The 26,479-nt window shown below is 55.3% G+C and overlaps 2 protein-coding genes and 2 long non-coding RNA genes across 4 annotated transcripts; 2 read left to right on the plus strand and 2 right to left on the minus strand.

Annotated features, from left to right (window-relative positions):
• IFI30 (IFI30, lysosomal thiol reductase) lies at positions 3,642 to 7,594 on the minus strand. Its single transcript, NM_001131046.1, is given in 7 exon segments — positions 3,642 to 3,936; positions 4,021 to 4,074; positions 4,254 to 4,406; positions 5,192 to 5,284; positions 6,067 to 6,141; positions 6,235 to 6,417; positions 7,409 to 7,594. Coding segments are annotated over 7 exon segments (741 nt in total). The 5' UTR covers positions 7,529 to 7,594; the 3' UTR covers positions 3,642 to 3,873.
• LOC106507303 lies at positions 6,655 to 9,401 on the plus strand. Its single transcript, XR_002341594.1, has 2 exons — positions 6,655 to 7,054; positions 7,416 to 9,401. It is a non-coding gene; the product is annotated as an uncharacterized LOC106507303 (long non-coding RNA).
• LOC106507302 lies at positions 9,975 to 20,854 on the plus strand. Its single transcript, XR_001303188.2, has 3 exons — positions 9,975 to 10,179; positions 18,677 to 19,816; positions 20,348 to 20,854. It is a non-coding gene; the product is annotated as an uncharacterized LOC106507302 (long non-coding RNA).
• On the minus strand, positions 11,243 to 25,955 carry PIK3R2 (phosphoinositide-3-kinase regulatory subunit 2). Its single transcript, XM_021083506.1, has 16 exons — positions 25,818 to 25,955; positions 23,323 to 24,069; positions 19,861 to 19,953; positions 19,471 to 19,512; positions 19,250 to 19,381; positions 18,951 to 19,164; positions 18,087 to 18,172; positions 17,834 to 17,936; positions 17,645 to 17,743; positions 17,384 to 17,564; positions 17,156 to 17,281; positions 14,440 to 14,582; positions 14,034 to 14,210; positions 13,149 to 13,220; positions 12,812 to 12,982; positions 11,243 to 12,463 (listed from the first exon to the last, which is right to left on the minus strand). The coding sequence occupies exons 2-16, from the start codon at positions 23,642 to 23,644 to the stop codon at positions 12,256 to 12,258; spliced, it is 2,169 nt and encodes a 722-aa protein (XP_020939165.1). The 5' UTR covers positions 23,645 to 24,069; positions 25,818 to 25,955; the 3' UTR covers positions 11,243 to 12,255.

Genomic DNA, 26,479 nt, shown 5'->3' on the forward strand with positions numbered 1-26,479 from the left:
GATTAGACTGGGGTTCTGGATCTTGGGGAGAATCCCACAAAGGTGATGTCCTCCTTGTGTCACTTGGGTGTGTGATACCACATGACTTACCCTGGTGACACGAACTCAGATCACAGTGTTAAGGGGATGTCTTCCAGGTGTCTCTTCTTTATTGGCAAATTACCATTTTTCACTTTCTCTACCTTTCGTTTGTTTTTTTGTTGCTTGTTTTTTTAGGGCTGCACAGTTGGCCTATAGTAGTTTCCAGGCTAGGGGTCGAATCAGCTGCAGCTGCCGGCCTACACCACAGCCACAGCAATGCCAGATCTGAGCCTCATGTGCAACCTACCCCAGAGCTCATAGCAACACGAGATCCTTAACCCACTGAGCAGGACCAGGGATTGAACCCTCATCCTCATGGATACTAGTTGGAATCGCTACTGCTGAGCCACAATGGAAACTCCAAATTTCCATTTTTATTCCCCCATTTTTGGCAACCCCATGGCATATGGAGTTCCTGGGCCAGGGATCAGTTCTGAGCCACAGTCGTGGCCTAAGCTGCAGCTGTGGCAATGCCGGGTCCTTAACCCACTGTACCGGGCCAGGGATTGAACCTGCATCCAGAGGTCCCAAGACACTGCCAATCCCAGTGCACCACAGCGGGAACTCCTCACCAGCCAGTTTCAAGAAAGTAAGTCACGGGAGCTCCCTTCGCGGCTCAGGGGTTAATGAACCCAGCTAAGATCCATGAGGATGCGGGTTCGATCCCTGGCCCTGCTCAGTGGGTTAAGGACCTGGTGTTGCCATGAGCTGTGGTGTAGGTTGCAGATACAGCTTGGATCTGGCATTACTGTGACTCTGGCATAGGCCGGCAGCTACAGCTCCGATTCAACCTTTAGCCTGGGAACTTTCATATGCTGTAGGTGCCGCCCTAAAAAACAAAAAATAAAATAAAAAATAAAAAATAAGAAAGAAAGAAAGAAAAAGAAAAAAGAAACCAAGTCAGACTATTGGGAGCTAGTGTTTACAAAAGCCTTATGGGAAATCTGGCTTGCCTTAGAGGTCAATCCAGATCCTTGCCATAGCAGGGGAACTTCAGATAAGAGAGAAATTGGGGAGTTGCCTTGGAGCTCAGCAGGTGAAGGAAGTGGTGTTGTCACTGCTGTGGCTCGGGTTTGATCCCTGGCCTGGGAACTTCTGCATGCCGAGGGCATGGCCAAAAAAAAAAAAAAAAAAAAAAAGGTCATGGGTATCATGGGTACTGCAGGTGAAACTTGAGTTCTCGTCTCCAGTTAGTAAATGATAGAGACTTTGAGAAGTCCACTCTGAGATTCCTTATGGAAGCTTCCCGTAAAGCAAAGAGGCACCTGCTGCACCTGCGTAAATAATCAGGGCAAGTCTAATGGGACCAGCCAGTGAAGGTCTTGCTTAGAGATTAATTTTAACAAAAGGGACAACCCAACTTCTATTCAGCCATGAAAAAAAGAGAAGAAAATCCTGCTATTTGTGGCAACAGAGATGAACCTGGAGGGTGTTATACAAAGTGAAATTAGCAAATATAGTATGGTTTCTCTTATATGTGGATTCTAAAATAGCCAAACTCTGGAATTTCCTGTTGTGGCTCAGTGGTAATGAACCCGACTAGTATCCATGAGGACACAGGTTTGATCCCTGGCCTTGCTCAGTGGGTTAAGAATCCAGCATTGCTGTGAGCTGCAGTGTAGGCCGAAGTTGAGGCTCAGATCGGGCGTGGCTGTGGCTGTGGTATAGGCTGGCAGCTGTAGCTCCTATTTGACCCCTAGCCTGGGAATTTCCATATGCCAAGTGTGTGGCCCTAAAAAGCAAAAAACAAAAATGCAATAGTCGGCTCAGAGTCCCATGTGGCTCAGTGGGTTAAGGACCTGACATTGTCTCTGTGAGGATGCTGGTTCAATCCCTGGCCTCGCTCCGTGGGTTAAGGATCCATTGTTGCCTTAAGCTGCAGCATAGTTCACAGATGCAGCTCAGATCGGGTGTGGCTGTGGCTGTGGTGTAGACTGCAGCTGCAGCTCCAATTTGACCCCTAGCCCAGGAACTTTCATATGCTGTGGGTGCAGCCATCAAAATAAATAAAATAAATAAAATAGCCAAACTCATAGAAACAGAAGAACTTTGTTGTTAGGGGCTGAGGAGTGGGGGAGATGGGGACATGTTGGTCAAAGGGCACAGACTTTCACTGTAAGATGAGTAAGTCCTGAGGATCTAATGTACAGCATGGTGACTAATGTTAACAGTACTGTCTGGTAGGAGTTCCCATTGTGACTCAGTGGGTTAAGAACCTGACTAGTATCCATGAGGATGAGGGTTCGATCCTTGGCCACGCTTGGTGGGTTAAGGATCTGGTGCTGCTGTGAGCTGCAGCGTATGTTGCAGACATGACTCAGATCCTATGTTGCTGTGGCTCTGGAGTAGACAGGCAGCTGTAGCTCCAATTCAACCCCTAACCTGGGAACTTCCATATGCCACAGACGCGGCCCTAAAAGCAAAAACGAAACAAACAAAAACAAACACACCAACAAACAGTACTTTTTGGTATAATTGGAATTTGCCAAGAAAATAGCCTTTTTTTTTTTTTTTTTTTTTTTTTGTCTTCTCTAGGGCCGCACCCACTGCATATGGAGGTTCCCAGGCTAGGGGTTGAACTGGAGCTGTAGCCACAGGCCTACACCACAGCCATAGCAACATAGGATCTGAGCCACATCTGTAACCTACAACACAGCTCATGGCAACACAGGATCCTTAACCCACTGAGCAAGGCCAGGGATCGAACCTGGAACCTCATTGTTCCTCGTTGGATTTGTTAACCGCTGAGCCACCTGGGATCATGTAAGACTGTAGTATGTATTTAGCAGAAAAAAAAAAAACCACATGGAAGTAGATCTATGTAGTTCATACCCATGTTGTTCAAGGGTCAATTGTATTAAAGTTAGAAAAACGCAATAAAGCTAGGTGGAAAGAAGAATGTGCCTGTCCCCTGCCCCTGTGAACAAGTCAGTTTTGCACAATTATTTCAATATTTCTAATCTCTAAATCTCTGTCTTTTGAACATCTGCCCAGGTTCATTAAACATGATTAAATAAAATATTTGTTGTGTATTCTTTTGTCATCAGTGTGAGAATCATGGTTTTTCCTTTTTTTCACAATTATCCTATCACACACCCAGTTGTTCTCAGGTGCCTCAGCCTGGCATTCTAGCTCCCGACTTTGCTGCTGTCTGGGCCTTTGCATACTTTTCCCCTTTCCTGGAACACCATTCTTTCAAACTCCCCAGACAAGGTCTGTGCCCCATCCTCTGGCCTTGCCTGGCCCTAGTTAACATCCTCTGGCTCAACCCATAGTACCCAGTGTGGGGTCAGCAAAAAGGGGGGAGATAGGGATGTTTGTTGAATTGATAAATACATTTTCTGCTGGATGAACTTCTAGTCACCCTTCAAAACCTCAGCCCCCATACCTATGAAGAACCTTCTCTCTTCTGGGCTCCTCTAGCTCTGGTGCCTCCCCCTCTGGCCCATTCCCCCCCCCCAATGGGGCTAGGGATATCTGGCTGGCTCTGCATCCCCTGGACAGGTGGCTTCACAGGGGCCCCAGGATTGCACAGATCTGGAAGAAGGGGGTTTTCCGTCTTATCAAATGAATCACAACATCTCAAAGTGTTTATTAAACAAGTTTCAATGTAGCACCATTCTCAGTGGGCAAGATTCTTGACCTTGGGGCAGAATTTTGAGTCTGGGCTTTGTGGAATGTGTAGACATCATCTGCATGATGAGTAGTGGCTGCTGAGAGTCAGGGATCAGAAAATGAGGGCAGGTGGGATCTTGCTCTTCCTGTATTAGCTCTCTCTCAGGGCACCAGCTGTCACTTGAAGCAGACTTCCTTGTGGGAGCTGGCCAAGATTTGGCAGACATCCGGCTTCTCACCCTGGAGAAGATAGCCATGAGTTGGGGTCCTGAAAGGAGACCTTATCCCCACCAGCTGGATCCCTCTGTTCCCTGTCCGGCTTACCTCGTACAACTGGCAGACGAGGCGTAAGAGCTGGTCCTTCTCTGTCATAGGTTTCTGCACAAGCATGACAGGAGGTCACAAGTCCCACCCACCCCAATCAACCCATGCTCAGCCCAGAAGGGGCTGCAAATTGTCCCAAGTGTGGCCCCGGACGGCTGCTCCCAGACCATTGGGCACATCCATCACCCAGGTCCCTGCCTGGAGGCTGACCTGAGGGCTGCAATAGTTCTTACCCCATTGACGACGACCCAGGGCACATATTCATGGGGTGGCTTCAGAGCATCTGTGAGTTGGGCATTAATGTGTAAGAGCTGCATGCCACGGTCCCCCATTGCACACTCCATGATAGAGTCTGGGGATACTTTTGGAGCATAGATCTGCAGGCACTGAGGGCAGAGGGGGAGCTGGTCAGTTGGAGCGTTGCCTCAGGTTCCTCCCTCTTATCTCCCCAACAGGAACTCCCAACCAGCACTGCCTGCCCCTCCAAGCCGTTTCTGTTTCCTCACAGGGGACAGTTGGACTCACAGGGGTACAGCAAAGCCCATAAACATCAGGTGCTTAATACATGCCTGAGAGCAGGGGCTCAGGCTGCTCCTGTTTCCAATAAGACCAGACCAGACCCCTAGAGTGTTTCGGTTTCCTCAGAGCATCCATACATGTTGTTCCCTCTGTCAGGAACACTTTTCCTCCTCCTTCCCCTGAGTCTCCTGAGTGTTCCTTCCTCCTTTGCACTCCTCCAGCCACACTATGACTCTGTAGAGCTGGAGGTGTCTCAGGGTGGCTCAGGTCTCTTGGGCAGCCCAGATGTTTGATGAATGAATAAGCAATCGGGGCAGATGAGTCACTCCTTTGGGAGTTCTTTTTCATAATCCTCCAGGGAGGTAGGGGGGCCCCATACCCTAGAGAAGGATCATCATCTGGGTCCCTCCACATTCCTATTCATTCAAGCCCAGCTCAGAGGCACCTGGTCCAGGAAGCCCTCTCGGACCTACCCACGTCCCCGGAAGATCTTTGTTCTCTTGATTCAGAGATTGAGACTTTGAGAGGGGAGGCAGTTTTCCTGGGGCTACTCAGAGAGCGGCAGTTGGGGGCCAGGACTTGAACCTGGGTTTGTCTGGATGTAGGGAGGCCAGGGTCCCCCAACTCAGGTGGAAGGAGGGGCATTGCTCACTGGTTCCAGATTTTTCTCCATGTCATCCAGTTCCTCTATGCAGACAATGGTCAGAAAGGCCATGTTCTTCTCCAGCTTGTCCAAAAGGCAGGCCTGGGAGTGGGGATGGGAGGGGGAGGACATGAGGGGGGGACCTGAGTACCCCAAGACCACTCTGGGATTAATCATGGGTGTCCATAAATAAAGTGGAGACAGGGAAATTCCCCTTGTGGCTCAGCGCTAACAAGCCCGACTAGTGTCCATGAGGACATGGTCGGATCCCTGGCCTCGCTCAGTAGGCTAAGGATCCGGCATTGCCATGAGCTTCAGTGTAGCCCACAGATGAGGCTCAGATCTGGCGTTGCTGTGGCTGTGGTGTAGGCTGGCAGCTGTAGCTCCGATTCGACCCCTAGCCTGGGAACTTCCATATGCTACTAAGAGTGCGGCCCTAAAAAGACCAATCAACAAACAAATGAACAGACAAAACCAACATAGAGAATGAAGAAGTGATTAAATGGAGGCACACAGGAAAAAGAATGGCGCTTGTGGCAATCCCTTCTTTTTCTTTTTTTTTTTTTTTTTACATTTAGAAAGTGGGGGACCAGGAGGTACTCTGTTCCTCTGTTCCGTAGAACAAAGGCACCTAGGCTTTAGCCCACATGACTTTTATTAAGGAAGGTGATGAGATTATTATTAGTGGGATTAAGGAAGGTGGCAAGATTAGTGGGCAGGAACAGGCATAGGCAATATTGATTGAGGTTATCTTCTTAGTGATATCAAAGAGGGTATCCTTAGGACATAAGGCAATCCCTTCTGAGTCTTGATTTCACCTTCCTTATCACCAGTAGACTCCTCAGCCTCTATGCCCCCCACTCGGGAACTCTGGGGCTGCTCACCTCCACCTTGTTCATCTTGCACTCCTGCTCGCCGTGCTGGCACGTAAATTCCCACCTGCCGCTGACATTTCGTTCCTGAAAGGCAATGGGGTAAATGCTGGCTGCCCCCCACCAGCCGCATTCCCTTCCCCTGGCCGAGTGCCCCCAGTTTCCCTGGTGCCCACACACCTGGGCGTTTCCATAGGGTACCAGTGTGACATTGAGGATTTCCCAGACCATCAGCCACGTGGGGAAGAGCTCTCGGACTAGGAAGTACCGGCAGCCATTGCACAGCGACTCATAGTAGAGGTTCACGTTGACAGGTGGAGGGTCAGACTTCCCCACGGGTCTCTGCAGGCATGGCTCACCGGCCTGCGTGGGAGAAAGGGGTGTGAAATCAAACGAAGTCCTGCTTGGTTCTCTTGCAGAAAAAGAGCTGCAAACAGGAAGTGATACACTCCTTCCAGACCTTGCCAGATGGAATCCTGACTTAAAGGCTTCACAGCATCCCTAAATCTTCCTAAATCTCAGTCTGTCTGCAAAATGGATGTGAAAAAGATTCGAAAACAGTAGGCAGTTCATGTATGCACAAGTCTTGCTTTCCTCCAGGTTAGGTGAAACTCCCCACGCGGGGGGACTGCAAGCAGTAAGAATTCAAGGCATGCTCACTTCTGATCCCTGCCGTCAATCCTGCCTTCTGAGCGGTGCGTACCGCGAAAGCATGCTCATTTGTCACTTCATCCCCAGAGCCCTGGCCGGGAGCTGAGCGAGCGTCTATACCCGCGCTGACTCCTTTTTAAATTCTTCCTCTCAGCGGGCTCACTGAACCCCTCCCAAGGCTACTGCAGAGGCGGCGCCTAATAGGTGCTGACTTCCGGCTACAGCTGAGGGGTGGCGGTCGCCCGCGTCTGTGAGCAAGTCGCTCAGACTCCGGGGCATCTGCTTCCTCCGCACCAGAAACACGCGAGCTCCTCCCGGGAGCCCCTGACGAATGCGGGTGGGCGCTTAGGTAATCCGGGCTTCCCCTGGGCTGAAAGAGAGATTCTGATTCCCGCTCCAGAGGTACACAGTAGGTGCTCAATGCACCCTGGGATGGGGTGGGGGAATTGCGGGGGGTGGGTGGGGGAATTGCGGGGGGATGGGTGGGGGATAGCTGAGCGACTCAGATTTCAGAAGGAAGCGAAAGAGAAAGGAAAGTGTGACCAGCGAGGCGGGGTGTTTTTTGAGGGGGTCAGTACCGATCCGAGAAGCACCTTCCCGAGCCCGGTCGACTCCGCCGAAGTCTGGGGAGAGGGGAGGAGCCGCCGGCCCCCTACTGGGGCGCCAGTCCCCGCTGTCCCTCCCGCCGAGTAGCCGTCCCTACCTTGCAGGGGGCCGCCCCCTGGAGGAGTGACTGCAGCGGGGACGCCGGCGCTGCCGCGGGGACCTCCAGCAGCAGCAGCAGCAGCAGAGGCAGGAACGGCAGGAGAGGCGACGAGGCCATCACGACGGAGGGGCCAACGTACGACGGCAGAAGCAGCTGCCCCGGGAAAGAGCCGCCTTTAAGCCGGCGGTGGCCCAGCCCCCCTGCCGAACCCGCCCCCTGGTGCCCACGCCCCTCGGGGGCCCGGGCGGCGTCTCTAAGCATCTCGACTTCTCTCTCTCTTTCCTTCTTTCTCTTTCTCTCTTTCTTCTCTCCTCTCTCTCCCTCTCTGGGTGTACCTTTTCCACCTGAGCTCCACCCTACCCCCACCCCCACCAGGTGCTGGGCCCCCAGTCGCATGGACCATGAGCTGCTCTTCGATCTCCCCCGTCCCTTTCCCGCAATCAGCCCCGACCAGCCGTGTGAGGCTTGAGCATCTTGAGCAGAGGTGAGGTGGGGGCTTAGAGACAGAGACACAGCAAGACCGAGAGTTAGGAGGGCCACTCTGGGCCCAGGGATCCCTCTTGGGGGCGGCCAGGTTGACCTAGCCCCGCCCCGCCTCCCTAGCCCAGAGACCCTGCCTTCCCACCCTGTGCTCTGATGTGGGTGGGGGTGGCCGATCCTCTGCCTGAGAGTGGGCAGGGGCTGCCGCATCCCCGTTCCCTCCCTCTAGCCTGGCCCAGGACCCTTCTTCCCAACTTTCTCCCCCTCCCCCTCTCAGGCTCCCCAGCCCTGAAGCTCCAGATCCAACAGCGTGGTCCCGTGAGGCTGACTCAGGCTTGGCCACAGCTGGGCCAGAAAGCAGAAGCCAGAGCAGGGAGGGGCACCTCCCTTCTCTTGGTCCCCCACTCCTGGCTTGGGGGTGGGAGAGAAAAAAATCTGGCATTTCTTCTTTCTATCCTCCAGGGCTTGGGGAGAGCAGGCCATCCCTCCTTTCAGCCAGCTCCCTTGCTGGAGGAGAAGCCGAGTCGGAGCAGTCATAACTGAAAGCCTATAGTGTGTACATGGGGTGGGGGTGAGGGATCAGCCCGTGGAAGACCCAGGATGGCAGGAATCAGCCAGAGCCAGGTTTGCCCTGGGACTGTGCTGGGCACCTCAAGTGGTGGAGCCTCAACTTCCCCTTCTGTAAAATGGGAGAAGTGAGGTTTGGGAAATAAAGCTACCAGAGGGAGAGTTGCCCCAGGCTGCGGGTAGAGGTGGCACATCTGGGTTTGTAAGCCTGGGAAGGTGTGGACAGGACAGCAGTGTGGGAGGGAGGAAAGAATGGCCCAGATAGGAGTTCCCATCGTGGCTCAGTGGTTAACAAATCCAACTAGGAACCATGAGGTTGCGGATTCGATCCCTGGCCTTGCTCAGTGGGTTAAGGATCCAGCGTTGCCATGAGCTGTGGTGTAGGTCGCAGACCTGGCTTGGATCTGGTGTTGCTGTGGCTCTGGCGCAGGCCGGCAGCTACAGCTCCGATTAGACCCCTAGCCTGGGAACTTCCATATGCCGTGGGTGCAGCCCCAGAAATGGCAAAAAGACAAAAAGATTAAAAAAAAAACAAACAAAAAAAAAACAGTCCAGATAAAGGCGAGAAGGCTGGGAGTGTCAGGGAAGTAACTGAGACATTCAGACTTTGTAGGGCCTTGACGGGACAAGGGTCTGGATTGCACGGGAGGAAACACCCATCCCTGGCCCAGAAAACAGCCCAGTCCCCCAGCCTCCCTAGCCTGGTCCCTTCCAGTTCTGGGGAAACCCCAGCCTGCATGGCCACATTCATGGAAGCTGGGGTTCCCCTGAAGTCCCCAATAGCTGGACAATCCCCCATCTGACCTTTTGGAGCCATTCACAAAACCCATTTCCTTTGTAGAAGCTTCTGCAAGACTAAGTAACCCCGCTTGGGGCAACTAGTGGGCGCTCCATGCTGTACTGGGCAGGACAGAAAAAATAACAATAAACAGAATTGCTACGATTTTCCCAGTGGTTATTAAGCCCCAGCCCTATAGCAGGAATTCATAAACCTCACACATTTGATCATGGAACCCTCAGAGATAGCCATTGGAGGTGGGGGTAAGCAACTATTGACCCAACTTGGTAAGAGGAAAAATTTTTTTTAAACATTGTTATTTATTTATTTATTTTTTACAGCCGCACCTGTGGCATACGGAAATTTCCAGGCTAAGGATCAAATCGGAGCTGCAGCTGCCGGCCTGCACCACAGCCACGGCAATACTGGATCTGAGACCTATGCTGCAACTGCGGCAATGCCAGATCCTTAACCCACTGAGCAAGGACAGGGATCAAACCTGCATCCTCAAGGACACTATGTTGTGGACCTTTTTTTTTGCTTTTTTAGGGCTGCACCCTCAGCATATGGAAGTTCCCATGCTAAGGGGTTGAATCAGAGCTACAGCTGCCAGCCTACGCCACAGCCAGAGCCATGTGGGTTCTGAGCCACATCTGCGACCTACACCACAGCTCCTGGCAATGCCAGATCTTTAACCCACTGAGCGAGATCAGGGATCGAGCCTGCATTCTCATGGATACTAGTTGGATTCACTTCTGCTGCGCCGCAGCAGGAAATCCACTAGGTTGTATTCTTAACCCACTGAGACATAACAGGAACTCTGGTTAAGAGGAAACTGAGGAGCAGAGAAGGGAGGAAACACGGTTGAGTGCGGGTACCAGCTTAAGGCTGTGTGGGCTGACTGTTCTCTTTGGTCCCCAGGCTGGGCTACAGGACTAAGAAGGTAAGCTTTGTACTGCATGTTCACCCACATGGTGGGTGAAGGGGCGGGGTGGGCAGAGTCCAGGTTGGAGTTATTTATGGTGCCTCCTGACTGGCCACTCAGTGGGGTCAGTGCTTGGGAGAGTTCAGAGCTCTGAGGCCAAGGGAAGCAGCTCCTGTCCTTGTGAGAGCGAATCACAAGAGATGAGGCAGAGGCAGCCTCATCCCTCCATCCCCCCAGGGCTGCCTCAGGCATGTCGGGTGGAGGAGGGGGCAGGACAGAAGGCTCCCAGCCCTGGGTGTGGGAGAAGGCTGAGGGACAGGGACATTGGGGAAGGGGGAATGGTGGTGAACATGAGTCCAGGTCAAAGGCACCCTGAGGACCCAGCTTAGTGTCTTCTGAGACATGGCAGCCTGAGCATCTGGGCTGGTGTGGAGAGGGGTCAGTGGAAGGTCAGCAGGGAGGAGCTGGCATTGAGGGCATCAAGGACACGGGAGACTCCTCTGGGTGGCACAGGAGGGGTTGTGATTCTTGATCCTGCTGGCAAGGAAGACATTGCCCATTAGTGGGGAGGTGACTTTCTGGAGGGCAGGGCTCGTGGCTGAGTGTCAGAACTCAAACTCAAATGTGGTAGGGGGTCGGAGTGAGGAGCTGGGCCAGGGTCTGGGGTCCTCCAAGTAGGCCAGAGCATGGGGCAGAGCCTGGAGCCCAGGCCTCTCTGTGCGTCTGCACTTTTTTTTGGTCTTTTTAGAACCGCACCTGCGGCATATGGAGGTTCGCAGGCTAGGGGTCCAATCGGAGCTGTAGCCACTGGCCTACACCAGAGCCACAGCAACGCAGGATCCGAGCTACGTCTGCCACCTACACCACAGCTCACGGCGACGCTGGGTCCTTAACCCACTGAGGGAGACCAAGCTGCATCTTCATGGATGCTAGTCAGGTTTGCTGACCGCTGAGAAACGATGGCAACTCCTCTCTGTCCTTCTGGACATGAGCACCTAAACTGGTGTGGGGGAGGGAGGTGGGGAGGAGGCAGCGGCTGGCAGCCCAGAGCTAAAGAAGCCTGTCACCCCAAACAGAAGCATCCACCGAGTTCAATGTTTTATATCCATATCAGTATCAACGTACCATACAAAACCCACCTGCCAGCCTGGCCAGGCAGGCAGAAGGGGGGGTGGGGGTCCATGGGTGGTGTAGAAAACCAGGGCTCTCATCCCAAAAGAGGAGAGAAGAGAGGGTTTTACATATAGTTGAGGAAAAATAAAATCAGAACCCAACATGATCGAGAAGCCTCGAGTCTGCATCGAGTGGAGGTGCTGCGGGCAGCCTTGCGTGTCAGCCGCCCCAGAGGTGCTGGCTGCCTCGAATCCTTGGAGGCCTGGGGTCGGCTCAGGAGTTTATTTTTAATTATTTTCTTTTCAGGGGGGTTACTTCTTGGCAGCAGCCCCATCGTGGGGATAACCCAGTGCTGGGTTTCACTTCAGGGTTGGAAGGGGAAGTTGGGGTCTGTGGGGCAGGTCCCGCCTGGCCCCAAATGTCACGGCTGAGGTTCTTGGAAGTGGCCGAGCGAAGTTCCTTCCTGCCCCGACCCCAGGTCTATGGCTTAAAAAATCGGGGCACCCAGGCTGGGGCTGCGCAGCCCAGGGGGCCTCTGTAAACATGGCAGGTGCAGCCAGGTGGGGCTTGTGGGGACCCCGGGGGCCTGCAGGGGCGGGGCAGGACACAGGGTCATCGTGGGTGGCCAGAGCCGTAGGGAGAGCGGTGCCAGTGGGGAAGGGGGATAGGGCGTGGGGGGAGGCGGGACCCCCAACACAGATACACAGAGGAACAGAGACCAAGAGAGAAAAAGAGGACAGATGGAACTAGAAAGAGACAGAATAGTGACAGAGGGAGACAGAGAGACAGGCAGACTTGGAGGAAAGACTGATAGAACCTGCAAATGGAGATTCACTGGGAGAGATTCACAAAGAGACAGACAGAGAAAACCTAAGAAAGAAGAGACAGATTCAGAAAGATAGAGATCCCGGATGCAGCTGCCACCCTAGCCTCTGGCGCTGGGGGTGGCTCTGATCCGGAGCCGGTTCTCCTGCTCAGCGCTCAGCGGGCAGCAGGTGGGGGCCCAGGGCCCGGGGCGCGCACTGGGTGGGCGAGGGTGACGGTGAGCGCATCGTTGTGCTGCACCAGCGAGGCGTGCTGATAGTGCAGCACCAGCTCCTTCAGGGACCCGTACAAGTTGTAGGGCTCCGCGAAGCCGAAGCCTGTGGCCGTGCGGTAGATGACGCAGTGCTTGGTGTCGCCGTCCACCCTGCGGGTGCGGATGAAGGGCTGGGTCAGTGGGGCCCCTACCGTGCTCTCCCAGGTCTGCCCCTTGGCCCCTGTCAAGTGACCCCGCCTGGGACTCATAATTCTCAATTTCCAGGATGCTGACAGGGTCCAGACCCTACCATCCCCTGCTCTGATACTGTCCTTGCTTCCTCCCTGGTTCCCAAGAATCTGGGGGCTTCTTCCTGGCCTTCGCAAGGTCTAACATACAGTTGGCGCTCAATGAGAGGTCCCAGAAGGAATGGGTGGGTTCCCTCCCCACTCCCTCCCGACTCCCTCCCCTCTCCTCCCCTCCCCACTCTACTCTTGGGCTCCCCTGCCAGGCACTCACACCACAGAGCAGGCATAGCAGCCCCGCTGGCTGCTCTCACGGATGAGGAAGGTGCCATCCCGCTTGCCACTCAGCATTTCTTCAGCTTGTGTGCGGTTGATCTTGCCTACATACCATGTGCGTTCCTCATGGTGGGGAAGGTCATCCTCATCCTCCATCAGCGAGTACTGGCTGTGGGGGAGGGCAGGGAGGAGACCTGGTCACTTATCTGCTAGCCTCCAAGGTCCCCTCTGCCACCTGGACAGCTCTTCCTCCCTGGTGAACTCCTACTCGTTTGGCAAAACCCACCAAAAATGACCCCTCCCCTGGGATACACCCCTTGCAAGTGGTCACTCACTCCTCGGTCTCGTTTTTGATCCCCAACCACTCGTTGATTTTCTTCTGCCGGGCACCTTTCTGAGTGAGCCACCTGGTGGGAAGAGGAAAGGTGGGCTCGTGCTGCTCTGCTGGTAGGGGAAGGGAGGCTGTGGCACAGGCAGGGCGAGCCCACAGTGGGCCACTCCAGCCTAGCTGGAGGCAAGGGTTGACAAACACAGGTTCTGGGTGCAATACCCCCGGCTGCCACAAGGGGTCAGCCTTGGCGGGGCCAAGGACAGCTTGAACCCAGGTGGGTTCAGCTCCTACTTATTATGTTTCTGATAACACTTTTGAGCCCCTGGGATTGTGCCATCATGGCAAGGTCTTATCACTACCAGAGGCTTGGTCCTGGGGGCTGCATGGTGGTGTGCCACACAGGGCAGCTGTTTGATCTGCACCTCAGTTTCCCGCCTGTAAAGGGGAAACTTTACAAAGGACTTCGAGAGCGCAAAGTGAGCTAGTGTGTGCACGGTGCTCAGCACACAGCACCTGGCACGCAGCAGGTGCATGTAAGCATCGAAGGTCCAGGTTGGGAGGAGGGTGGGTCCCTTGATGAAGTCCTCAGTGGATCAGCAGGCAGAAGTGGGATTTGGGGCTCAGGCTGGGCACCACCTGCTGGTTCACGTAGTCAGCATTCGTGGACTGGGTCCTGTCGGAGGCTCCCAGTGAGCTGGCCTTGTGGGACCAGTGCTCCCACTCCCCAACTGAGGCTGAGGCCACAGCATAGGGAGCCCTTCTCAGGTAGCCAGGAGAGGCCTGATCAAGAGGGAGGGGGCCTGCAGACAGATGAGGGGGCTAGGTGGGGCTACTTGGTGGAGGAGACAAGAGTGAGATACCTGCAGAGGTCACCTTGCCAGGTACTTACACAAGATACTGGTCTCGGATCTTGCGCAGCTGCATGAGGTCTGGCTTGAGGCTATTCATGCGCTTGTCAATCTCTCGGTTGTCAGAGGCCTGTGCCCGCAGCTCCTGCTCCAGCTTTGTGCGGCTCTCGTGGATCTCGGCAATGCGAGACTTGAGCCTCTCTGAGTTAAGCAGGATCCTGTGGGAGGAGTGGCTCAGAGGCTTCAGATGGCTCCGAGTCTTTGCACATGCTGTTTCCCTGAGCTCTCTTTCTGGCAAACTCCTATTCATCCTTCAAAACCCATTTTAACTGACCCTGTCTCCCCCCACCCCCTGAACCCAGGTTGCCCCCTCGGTTTCCTTTCTTTTCCTACTTGTAATGTGTCAGATTAGGATGTGGGAGGGCAAGGGAGAGGAGCCAGACTCACCTCTGCATCTCTTTCTCATTGCCCTCACGCCGGAAGCGCTCCAGATATTCTTTGCTGCACTTCTCTTGAGTCTGGCCCTGCTCTTCAAAGATCTTGATGGTCTCATTGAAGGCCTCAATGGCTGTGCGCTTCATTTGGAGTTCCTGGAGGAGGGGGTAAATCTTAGCACTTCCTGGGACTCCCCGCAAGTCCTTCACGAGGGGTAAAGTCAGACCCCAACTCTGAGATGGAGACTCTACCCAAGCTGTTCCCTCTACCAGGAGCATCATTCCTCCAGCTCCTGCTGCACCAAACATACTCCTATTCGGTCTTCAAACCCTATACTCCTCAAACCCACTCTTCCTTTAGATCCTTCTTTGGGCCACTTGCAAACACCTAGGTCTGTTAGTATGGCTGAGAATTCATGATAATCCTGGGTGCTACAATTTGTGGGGCTCCTTCTCAGAGTAGGTGCCACACCTGTTCTCCTAGAACCTGCCAACAGCCTCCTATAAAGTCATAACTATTTTTTTTTATTTCGGGTCACAGCTTCAGCTGAGCTACAACAGGAACTCCCAAAGTCAGAACTATTAATGGGGAAACTGAGGCTTGGGGGGAGGGGCTAAGCCATTTCCAAGGTCACGATGTCCCTAACTGATCCTAGACAGGTGTCTTGTCCACTCTAAACCTCAGGTGACCCGTCACTAGAAAGGGGACAAGAAAAATTACTTAGGGACTACAGGGGAGACAGAAATTCCCTGCTCGAGATGAAATGTTCAGTCTAAATAAGCTGCATCTCAATGGACAAAAGAAGTTCATTAACACAGTCCTTGAATGATAACCACCCCCTTCCCTGTTTTATTTTTTTATTTTTAAAATTTTTTTTTCGTCTTTTTGCCATTTCTAGGGCCGCTCCCATGGCATATGGAGGTTTCCAGGCTAGGGGTCGAATTTGAGCTGTAGCTGCTGGCCCATACCACAGCCACAGCAACACGGGATCCAAGCCACATCTTCGACCTACACCACAGCTCACGGCAACGCTGGATCCTTAACCCACTGAGCAAGGCCAGGGATCGAACCTGCAACCTCATGGTTCCTAGTCGGATTCGTTAACCACTGAGCCACAACGGGAACTCCCCCTGATTCCCTGTTTTAAAAGGTGCTGCTTGGAGTGTCCATTGTGGCACAGTGGAAACAAATCTGACTAGGAACCATGAGGTCATGGGTTCCATTCCTGGCCTTGCTTAGTGGGTTAAGGATCTGGCGTTGCTCTGAGCCTTGGTGTAGGTTGCAGACGCGGCTTGGATCCCGAGTTGCTGTGGCTGTGGTGTGGGCCAGAAGCTGCAGCTCCAATTCGACCCCTAGCCTGGGAACCTCCATATGCCACAGATGCAGCTCTAAAAAGCAAAAAAAAAAAAAAAAAAAAAAAAAGATACTGCTCTTTTCCATAATATCCTGACCCTTTCTCTTAGGCAACTCTTGGTCAGGTTGTTATCAGCATTTTGAACAACACTAAGGCTGAAGGGGATGGAAAAGTAATTAAGACTCATGGTTCCAGTTTCCAGATGGAGAAACTGAGGCTCAAAGGCTCAACCAAGACATCTCCCATGGCTTGGCTGCTTCTGGGAAGCTGGCAGCTGCCTTCTCACCTGATTTTTTTTCTTTCTTTTTTTCTTTCGTCTTTTTAGGGCTGCACCTGTGGCATGTGGAGGTTCCCAAGCTAGGGGTCTAATTGGAGCTGTAGCCGCCAGCCTACACCACAGCCACAGCCACGCCAGATCCGAGCTGCGTCTACGACCTACACCACAGCTCATGGCAACGCCGGATCCTTAACCCACTGAGCAAAGCCAGGGATCAAATCTACAATCTCATGGTTCCTAGTCGCATTTGTTTTCGCTGTGCCACAACAGGAACTCCTCATGTGATTTCTTTTAAAAACCATGTACACTAATTTCTATGTTCTTTTTTCTTGGTTGGGGGTGGGATGTCACACCTGCAGCATGTGGGAGTTCTCAGGCCGGGGGTCAAACTTGCCCTGCGGTTGCAGCCTGTGTCACAGCTGAGGCAACGTCAGATCCTTTTAACCCAGTGAGCCACAAGGGCTCATCCTTCTTCTTCTTTTTTTTTGGTCTTTTTAGTGCTGCACCCATGGCATATGGAAGTTCCCAGGCTAGGGGTCAAATAGGAGCTACAACTGCCAGCCTATACCACAACCACAGCAATGCCGGATCCTCAGCCCATCGAGCGAGGCCAGGGAACCTACAACCTCATGGTTCCTAGTTGGATTCATTTCCATGGCGCCATGATGGGAACTCCTGTAATGACATTTCTATTTATTTATTTTTGGCCACACTTGAGGCATGCAGAAGTTCCCAATCCAGGGACTGACAACACTGGATCCTTAACCACTAGGCCACCAGGGAATTACTTTTCTTTCTTGGGTTTGCTGAGCCACAATGGGAACTCCTCGTTTTTTTTTTTTTTTGGCTGTGCCTGAGGCATGCAGAAGTTTCCAGGCCAGGGATAGAACCTGCACCACGGCAGTAAACAGAGCCATAGCAGTGACAATGTTGGATCTTTAACTCACTAAGCCAGCAGGACACTCTGATTTCTATGTTTTTAGGGCAGTCCCTGCTGCCAAGAGCCTGCTCTGGGACCTAGAAGTGGACATCTGTCCCTTTGGCCTTGTCATTGCCCCTCCAGGCCCGGTCTCCCAGTGTGTACTGGCCGGCAGTACCTGGGAGGTGCGTGTGTACTCCTCATAGAGCTGGTCATACTCGCGGCTCTTGTCCTGGTACTGCTGGTGGTAGACTTTGAGCTGGGCGCCCACTGCTTCCACACTGTCCTCTTTGACGATCTGGTCCTAGAGATACCCAGTGCCATCAGGGAAGCTACCAGGTAAACAGGCCCAGGGTCAGCCGGTCAGCACCCACCTCTGCCCCCAGCTCCCACCCCAGCCCCGGACCTGCTGGTACTTGGACACTGGGTAGAGGAGCCGAGTGTCCAGTTTGGCGTTGTACTGGGCCAGGGACTCATGGCGGTAGTGGGTGATGAGGTCCACGACAGAGCAGAAGGTGAGAGGCTCCGAGAAGCCGTAGTGCCCGTCTCGGTGGAAGACCTTGATCAGCTTGTTGTTCCCGCCTTTCCTAAGTGTGGGTGAGAGGGAGGTGTCAGCGCCCAGTGGCACCCTGAGTCCTCTCACCCCTAGTCTCCCTGAAGGCCCCACCTGAGGGTCAGCGTGTACTCCCCCTGGATCTTGCTAGATGCATCTCGGACCAGAAAGGTTCCATCAGGTGTGTCCCGTAGCTTCTCGTTTACCTCCTCTCTGCAGAGACAGCCAGGAATTGGGGCTGCCCAGCCTGAGACCCTGCCCTTCAGGCCCTGCCCACCAAGCGGCTCCGCCCCACAGCCCTACCTGGAGATGTCACCCCAGTACCACTCAGCATCCTGCAGGGAGGGTGGGCTCCCCCCATTGGCTGTCGGCGCTGGCTTTGCCTTAGGGGGTTTAGGTGGCAGTGCTGGGAGACAGGAAAACAAAGGCACACTGAGCACTGACTGTATACTGTGGCCAGATCCCACTGCAACCAAGTCTGTTGATACTGGCAGGGCCCAGAGTTGGCATTTTTGGTCCCCAACAATAAGAAATAATATGAGGGGGTGGGGGTCACCTGGGGGTGCAACCTCTTGCTCCTCCAGATGTTCCTGAAGTAACTTCTCCATCAGCAGTACAGGGAAGTCAGGGATGGGCTCAGTCCTAGGGGGAAAGGGGAGTGTGGTGAGTGCTGGATAGGGCCTGGTGTGCACGTGGCCCTGCATGCTTGGTTGGGTGTGTTTGTGTGTGTGTATGTATATATACATATATGTGTACATATACACCTATATATACATATATGGTCTTTTTAGGGCCACACCCATGGCACATGGAAGTTCCCAGGCTAGGGATTGAATCGGAGGTGCAGCCACTGGCCTATGCCACAGCCACAGCCACACCAGATCTGAGTCACGTCTGCGACCTATGCCGCAGCTCATGGCAATGCCAGATCCTTAACCCACTGAGCGAGGCCAGAGATTAAATCCACGTCCTCATGGATACTAGTTGGCTTTGTTACTGCTAAGCCACAAGGGGATCTCCTTGCAGGGGACATACTGAGAGAGCCTGTGAGGGGAAGAGTAGATGACGCGGGCAGGTATGGGGGACTAGCTGCTGTCTATGAATATATAGTAAGCGCTCAATAAATGCTCATACAACAAACAACAGGAGTTCAGCAATCAAGGGGGAGCAGAAGCGAATGCAGACACCACCCACATGCCTGCCTTCTGGTCTAGGCACCATCACCTGTCCCCGTCCTGCTGGAGACTTCCTGGAACTCAGGTCCTACCCTTTGCTATTTTTCTTAGCTTCCCCATCACAACTCTGATCTTTTCCCTGGGGTCCTGTCCACACTCCTCTTTTCACCGTCCAGACCCCTCCCTGGCTAAGTCTCCAGCCCTTCCTCCGTCTAAAGCCCCAGCCCCCAGCACTGGCCTCTCACCCGTCGGGCGCGCCCCCTGGTGGCGGCGAGGGCGGTGGCGGTGCGCGCAGCAGCAGCGGCCCGAAGGTGGCACTCAGAGCTCGCACCGCGGGGCCCGGGGCTGGGGCGCGTCGGGCCACCCGGCCCAGGTGCTGGAGCAGGAAGCGCAGCGTGAGCGCACGGTGCAGCGGCAGTGTCGGGGGCTCCAGCGCCGGCCCCACGGGCCCTGCGGCCTCTGCGGAAGATGGCCAGGGCAGGGTGAGCCGAGGCCAGTGCCCGCTCCAGTGCCCTCCCCAGTCTGGGCTTCCTGCCAGGCTCACCCCGGAGGGCCCGGTGTGCTTCGGCCGCGGCCTCGGGTGTCACGAGGGGAGCGGGTAGCGCCAGCAGGAAGCCCTTCACGCCATCTGACAGGGCTGCAGCATCCCACTGCTCCACATCGCTCAGGGACCAGTCTGCAGGTGCAAGGGGGATACATGGGTCCAAGGCACATCGTCTAGGGCAGGTTCCTCTCCCTCTCTTACCCACTGAAGATTCCCCTCACCTGTGCGGGCAGCGGGTGGCTCAGGCCTGTAGCTGTCTAGCCCTGGGAGGAAAGGGGATGGGGTGGGTAAGTCAGCTTCACCCCATGTGGCAAGACCAGCTCTCAAATGCTGCCCCAACCCCATGTGGGGTCTGGGGTGGCTCCTCAACCTCCCAGAGATAAAAGCAGGAGGGGAGGAAGATGGTGGCAGAGGACACAGCGCATGCAATGATGAGTCCAGTGTCCACATTCCCCTGGAAGTTACTCCTTCTCCAAGTTAACATGGAGCCCCGGAGCATCCTGACTCAGCATCTTCCATACAGGGCCCAGCAGCCCTGTGAAGGGGATGAGGTGCCCATCACCAGAGGTAAGCAAGCAGAATCCAGGGATTGCGGCCAGACTGAGGCTCACCTGTCCGCTCAATGGCCTCCACGAGCTTCACCAGGATAGGGGGAGCCACATCAGGTGGGGAGAACTGCTCGGGTAGGTCAGGGAGTGTAAGGCCTGGCAGGAGGGGAAAGAATGTTGGCAGGGGCCCTAGCAGGACCCCAGCCCCTTTCATTGCTTGCTGCACCTCAGCTTGGGTGGCTTCAGGCAGGACCCAGCTCAGGCAAGTGCCTGGCATCTGAACCACTGTCCTCGGGAAGACAGAAGGTCCTGCTGGTGGGCCTGGGAGGGCTGAGTTGGTGGGAAGAAAATTTCTGGGTTAAAATATCAGTTCACACAAGTTCAGAGACCAGATGTAGTCAGTTGATTAGTGTCTCTTCCCTCCCCCCAAATGCTATGTCTACTTCCTAATCCCTGGTACCTGTGACTGTGACCTAAGTTGGAAATAGGGTTTTTGCAGATGTAATTAAATTAAGGTAAGGATTTCGAGATGAGATCATCTGGAATTTAGGGCCCTAAATCCAAGGACTGGTGTCTTCTTAAGAGAAGGCCATATGAAGACAAAAGCAGAGACGGGGGCGATGTGGCCACAAGCCAAGGTATGCCTGGAGCCCCCAGAAGCTGGAAGAAGAAAGAAAAGATCTTCCCCGAAAGCCTCCAGAGGGAGGGCAGCTCTGCCCACACCTTGATTTTGGACTTCTGGCCTCCAGAACCGTGAGAGAATAAACTATGGTTTGAAGCTACCCATTTGTGGTAGTTAGTTACAGCAGCCACAGGACACTCACACAACAGGTTCAGGGGTCTGCCGTTGTTTTGCTGTGCAACCCCAGGCACAAGACTTGCCCTCTCTGTATCTCAGTTTCCTCTGAGGTATCATCTCTCCCTTCTTAGTGGGAACAACAGAGTGGTTGAAAAGAATAAAAGAAAAATGGAGTTCCCATTGTGGCTCAGGGGTTAGTGAACCCGACTAGCATCCATGAGGATGCGAGTTCGATCCCTGGCCCCGCTCAGTGGGTTAAGGATCTGGCATTGCCATGAGCTGTGATGTGGGTCACAGACACGGCTCAGATCTGGCATTGCTGTGGCTGTGGCTGTGGTGTAGGCCAGCAGCTGTAGCTCCAATTGGACCCCTAGCCTGGGAACCTCCATATGCCGCTGGTGTGGCCCTAAAAAGACAAAAAGACCAAAAAAAAAAAAAAAAAGAATAAAAGGAAAATACCCCGTCTGGGTCATAAAACCTCATACCAAGGACCTTTGTCCATTTTCTAAGCCATTTTGCTTTAAAATAAATGATCTTCCCCCTTTTAAAAATGCTGAGCCCCTGCTGCGTCCCAGCCCCGCCTGGCCCCATGTTTCCGCTCCACCCAGCCTTTTGTGCTCCGGCGCGCTCTGCCTGCACCGCGACCATTTGATGCAGCTTTGGCCCTTGGCGGGGACGCCCTGGCACACAGCAGGGACAAGCCGGGGCCTGCGGGGCCTTCCTGAGTGATGGGCCAGGTGGTGCCTTGAGCTGAAGAAAGGCCCAGCTGTGTTGAAAAATGCAAAAAAAAAAAAAAAAAAAAAAAAAAGGAAAAAAGAAAAAAAGAAAAGAAAAAAAAAGCGAAGAAGAGGAGGTGGGTGACATTCTGGCTGGGGCGGGAAGAAGAGACATGGTTTGGACATGATCTTGAAATTCACCTCTGAAATTTGCAAAACAGTTTGCAAAACAGGGAGGGAGGCCCCATTAGAGCATCCACTTTACGGATGAGCAGCTGAGGCTTGGGGAGGAAGCAACCTCTCCCTGGGTGCATGGCCAGGAGGGAGCCCAGGCATCATTGGGGTTCAGCACGCAGCTTCCTGAATAGAGCTGAATGGAGGGAAGGGAGGCAGCACATGGCCCAGTGGTCCCAGGATCCCGGAGTGGGCAGGGCATGAAAAAAAGGACCAATCCCCATTTCTAGATGAGGAAACTGAGGCCTGGAGAGGATTGGCCCTCCCCAATGTCACAGAGCCCTGGAAGATTTGGAGGGCGGGGCCGGGTGGCCGCCCAGAATGGGGATGTGTGTGGTGGCTGGACCCAGGCCAGGCAGAGGAGGGAGGCAGCTGTTACCAGGGGGAGAGGCAGATTCTGGCTGGGAGCCCGGATGGGGCTGCCTCCTGCTCCTCCAGGCTGAGGCGGGACGCAGGCCTGGGCCCTGGAGATGCCAGATGCTGCAAAGCCTAAGCCAGCATCCCACTGCCTCAGCACCTCACTGTTTCACCCCCATGCTGGGGGACTCTGGCCTGACCCTCTTTGGGCATCAGGGTCCTCTCTGGCACAAAACCAAGCAGGCCACCGGGTGGGGCCACGGTGCCTCCCAGGGCTTTGGCCTTAGCTGGGTGACTGCCCCTGAGTGAATGGGACAACCCCCTTGCACTTGGGTCTCCCCATCTATACACAGGGCCTCACTGGGCTGCTGGGAGGGTGGCAACAGGCCACACCGGGGGTTCGTCACTCATCAGCCTCAAACCTGAGCCTCAGTTTCCCTGGTTGGAACCGACGTAACCCTGCCTAGCATACAGCCCAGCATGCAGTAATGTCAGTGTAGGTTCAATGCCCTTGAGTCTCCACTCCCAGCACATTCTCTGGAAGGAGCGATGGCCAAGGGTCTCTCTGGGGAAGGGTGGAGGGTCCTCACACACCACTGTGCTGCGTGGCCTTGACTGAGTATCCCCCCACCATCTTTTTTTTGTGGCGGGGAGAAGCCCACACCTGAGGCATATGGAGGTTCCCAGACTAGGGGGTCAAATCGGAGCTGCAGCTGCCAGCCTATACCACAGCCACAGCCCCGTCGGATCTGAGCCGTGTCTGCAACCCACACCACAGCTCACAGTGACGCTGGATCCTTAACCCACTGAGCAAGGCTGGGGATAGAACCCTCATCTTTATGGATCACTAGTTGGATTCTTAACTTGCTGAGCCACAATGGGAACTGCTGAGTGTCCCGCCCTTCTCTGGGCTTTTTGTCTCCCTTCTTTTTGGAAACTGGCAAATAGGGTTACCAAGGGGGTTCCTCAAGGGATTCTGTCTGCAAACCACAAGATGAACCTAAACTGAGCCTCTGAATTCTACTGGACACTGCCTATTGTCTTCAAAATTAATCCCACCAAGTCCCTGAGGTGAGGACCCTTCCCCCTCCTCACCTGCGGGCTTATTCCCTGAACCTGCCATTACCTTCCCACCTCAGGGCCTTTGCCCTCACTGCCTGCTGCCCAGAGCTCTTGGCCCTCAGCTCTCTGGAGAGGCTCCCGCCTCGCAGCATCTGTCATCACCTAATCACATTCTTGTTCCACCAGCTGCACCCGGCCCTTGACAGCAGTGTAATCAATGCTTGTCGACCCACCAATGTTCTTATTCCTCCTCTCCTGGAAAAAGCATCACTGCCTCACTGGAAAGAAGAGGAAACTGAGGGTCCGAGGGTCTCCCTCCTGCCCCCACCCCTGCCAGGGCCCCTATCAGTCACTCACCTGGCTCAGGGGGCCCATCTCGGGGCCTGGCAGGCAGTGGGCGGGGGCCGCGTGGGCGAGGGCCAGGCCGGGCCAGGGCCACGGGCCCCAGGAACTCCACGTAGGTGCCAGGGAAGTCACCGCGCTGGCGTGTACGCTCGTTGAGGCCAGGCATCCAGCCCACGCTCTGTGGGCAGCGCTCGCTGCCCTCAGCCACACCTAGTGCCTGCAGGGCTGCCCTGCTCACCACCAGCACATCACCCGGCAGCAGCTCCAGGTCCTCCGGCCGCTCCCGGTGAAATGGGTACAGCGCGCGGTACTGGAAGCCCTCGGCGCCAGCCATGGCTGGGCAGGGTGGGGTCTGGATGGTCAGGTGGCTGCTCGGGGCCCCAGTGGCCCCATCAGCCGGTGGGGGGGGCGCTGGGAGGGTCCACTGGATGGGCTTGGGGACTCAGACTTCTACTCCCACCAAGAAGTTACAGGTGACCACCAGGGATGCTCACGCCTTGCTTCCCACCATTATTCTACGACCCTGACAAGGGTCACTCGTTGCTCCGTCCACCATTCGTCAACTGGTGGGAGGGGGTCGGCAGCGTGATCTCAGGTCACTCAGCCGCTGCGTCCCCCCTCAATCCGTAGGGCTGCGCCAGGCCGCTCACTCCCTCACGTAGGGGGCCATTGGCTCCCGAGGCTGGCGGCTCTTCCAGCTGCGCCAGGCGAGGGGGCCGAGGGCACAGGCTGTCACCATGCTGGGCTTGGGATGCCGACCTAGGGATAGAGGGGCAGGGCAGTGTCAGCCAGTTTGCAGCCCTGCCGCCCTCAACTCAGAGATGGGCCCAAATCCCAATTTAGAATTCTCTGACTTACCGGCTAACCTTGGGCCAGTCCCTGCCCCTCTCTGGGCCTCAGTTTACCCTGCTGTAAAATGGTTGCAATAATAGCCCTCCCTCGGGGTTGGGAGCAGAGCTCCCAAGAATCTGCCCTGGCACACTGTATGCTCAGTAAAAAAGCTCTTCCTTGCCCTTGTTAGAGATGGGGAAACTGAGGCTCAGAGCAGGGAGGCCTTGGTTGGACCAGCCAATGGACCAGGAAGCCAGGACTCAACTCAGATCCGCCCAACCTCACAAGACCCACGTGGCCAAACAGTTATACCCAGAGCGGGGAGGGTGTGAGGGGGAGGATGCTCATGGCGCTGTGGGAGCTCTAAGAGGTTGGGCCAGCTGGACACAGAAAGAGGCAGCAGGGGCGAAAGAGGGTAGGAGAGGTCCAAGGCAGAGGCCCCGCACAGGCAAAGGCCTAGAGGTGAGTCCAAACAAATGGATCTGCAGGAGAGAAGGGGACAGGAGTCCTGACATGGCTCAGTTTGGGGGCCACAGGAGGTACTCAACACATGAGAGGATGGGTAGGAGGCCCAGAGGACCTTGTCCCCATGGAGCCAGCAAGGGGTACATGGGGGTGGGGCATGGCTGCTGCCAAGGGGGAGGCTGCTGGAAGGGCAATGATCACCTCCCAAGAGCCCTCAGTCTCAGGCAGACACAGCCCAGCACAGACATCCAATCTCAGCCCTGCAGGTTGAGTTCTCCTGAGAGGTTGGGGATGGTGGTGGGGAGGGGTGGTGTTTTCTGGAGGGCGGGTCCTCACAGAGGACAGGAGGGGGTATTAGCCAGAGGGAACAGTACATGCAAAGGCTTGACTGCAAGAAATGCTTGCCAAGAGTTCAGGGTGCCTTAAGGAAGCCTCAGAACACGCAAGGCCTCGAGTGCCAGACAGAGAGTCAGGCTTTATTCTTCGATCACGCGGAGCGGCAAGAGGTATCTGAGCACGGAGCAAAAGCTCTACATTCCAACTTACCTGTTCCCTGGCCCCTGTGCCCCCACTGTACAGGTGGGGAAACTGAGGCCCAGCGAGAGGGACGTCCAAGAAACCTCCTGAATCCGTTTGTCTGCCCGCCTCCGCGCCCTGGCGTGCACACGTTTGCACATGCCCCGGTGAGCACGCCTGGGAACCAGCGCTCCTCGAACCTCGAATCCAAGAGGCGGGGTGGAGGGGACAGTCCTGGCTGGGGGCTTGGAGGCTGGACACAGGGCCTGCGTGCTCATGCGTGTGAAGACGCACTTTTGAGCCTGCGTGGACCCCGCAGACCAGTCCAGGGGCCGGAAGTGGAGTCGACCCTCTACTGTCTTGCACCCTACTATGCCCCACACAATGCCTGGGCGCCCCTCATTACTACTCGACGCCCTACTCCTGGCAGGGCCTCTCTCAATTCAGGGCCGCGGCTCCAACCCTTTATCTCTGCCTAGGGTCTCCCGTACTGCCCCCATCGTCTTGTCTCGGATGATGCACCGCAGCCAGATCGAGCCTGAGGCCTCCCGCTCCCTGCGGCCCCCTGTTCCCGCGGGGCCCGATGCAGCCCGGCTTGCGTTCTGGCTTCAACCGTGGCCCCACGCTCTGCTTGGGCGCCCTGCATTTAAGCGCACCCTTTGCCCGGCCTGCCACGCGGACCAGCCTGGACTTACCTGGTCGCGGCCGCCTCCGCCGCCGCCGCGGCAGCCGTCACGCCGAGCCGAGCCCGATCCGTGGCTACACCGCGGCCGCCGTCGCCGCAGCCGCGGGATCCCCGCCGCCGCCGCCGCCGCCGCCGCCGCCGCCGCCGCCGCCGCCGCGGTTCCGATCGGTCGGGCCCGCCTCCGGCGGAAACAGCCGAGTGTATTCGGGTAAGGCGGGTGAAACGAAGCGGAGGCGGAGGCTGGGGACACCCGAGTGCTTCCGGAAAGAGCCGAACGTACTCCCGCGGGACTGGAGGGTACGGGGGTGTTTGCCCCGGGATAACCGATCACTTCCGGAAATAACCGAGCACAATCGGGTCAGGTGAGCGACCCGAGCTCGGGTTGGCTAGGCTCGGCTGCTCTCAGAGAAGACCGAGCGATTCCGGAAATGGCCCGAGCGCGCTCTAGCTGGACTAGCCGAACAGGGGATGGGCCTGGAGACTTCGGAAAGTTTGTCAAGAACCAAGTGTGTTCGGTCCCAAATGAGGCCCTAGGAACTTAGATCCAAAGGCACCTTCCTGAAACTGTCGAAGCATGGACATCTCCAAAGGGCGGGTGAGGTGGCCCCAAATTCAAGAAACTGGAGGTGGCGGAGATGGGGGAAGGGGCTAGCCACAGAAACCTGAGCTTTT

Source organism: Sus scrofa, chromosome 2 (assembly GCF_000003025.6).
Source record: "Sus scrofa isolate TJ Tabasco breed Duroc chromosome 2, Sscrofa11.1, whole genome shotgun sequence".
NCBI classification, from domain to species: domain Eukaryota; kingdom Metazoa; phylum Chordata; class Mammalia; order Artiodactyla; family Suidae; genus Sus; species Sus scrofa.

Coding starts and splice junctions, on each gene's coding strand:
- PIK3R2 (XM_021083506.1), bottom strand. CDS start 23,644: ATGGCTGGCGCCGAGGGCTTCCAGTACCGCGCGCTGTACCCATTTCAC. Junction 14,583..17,155: donor AGTACACACGCACCTCCCAG/GTACTGCCGGCC, acceptor CCCCTCCTCCAG/GAACTCCAAATGAAGCGCAC. Junction 13,221..14,033: donor ATCCGAGACCAGTATCTTGT/GTAAGTACCTGG, acceptor TCTTCCCACCAG/GTGGCTCACTCAGAAAGGTG.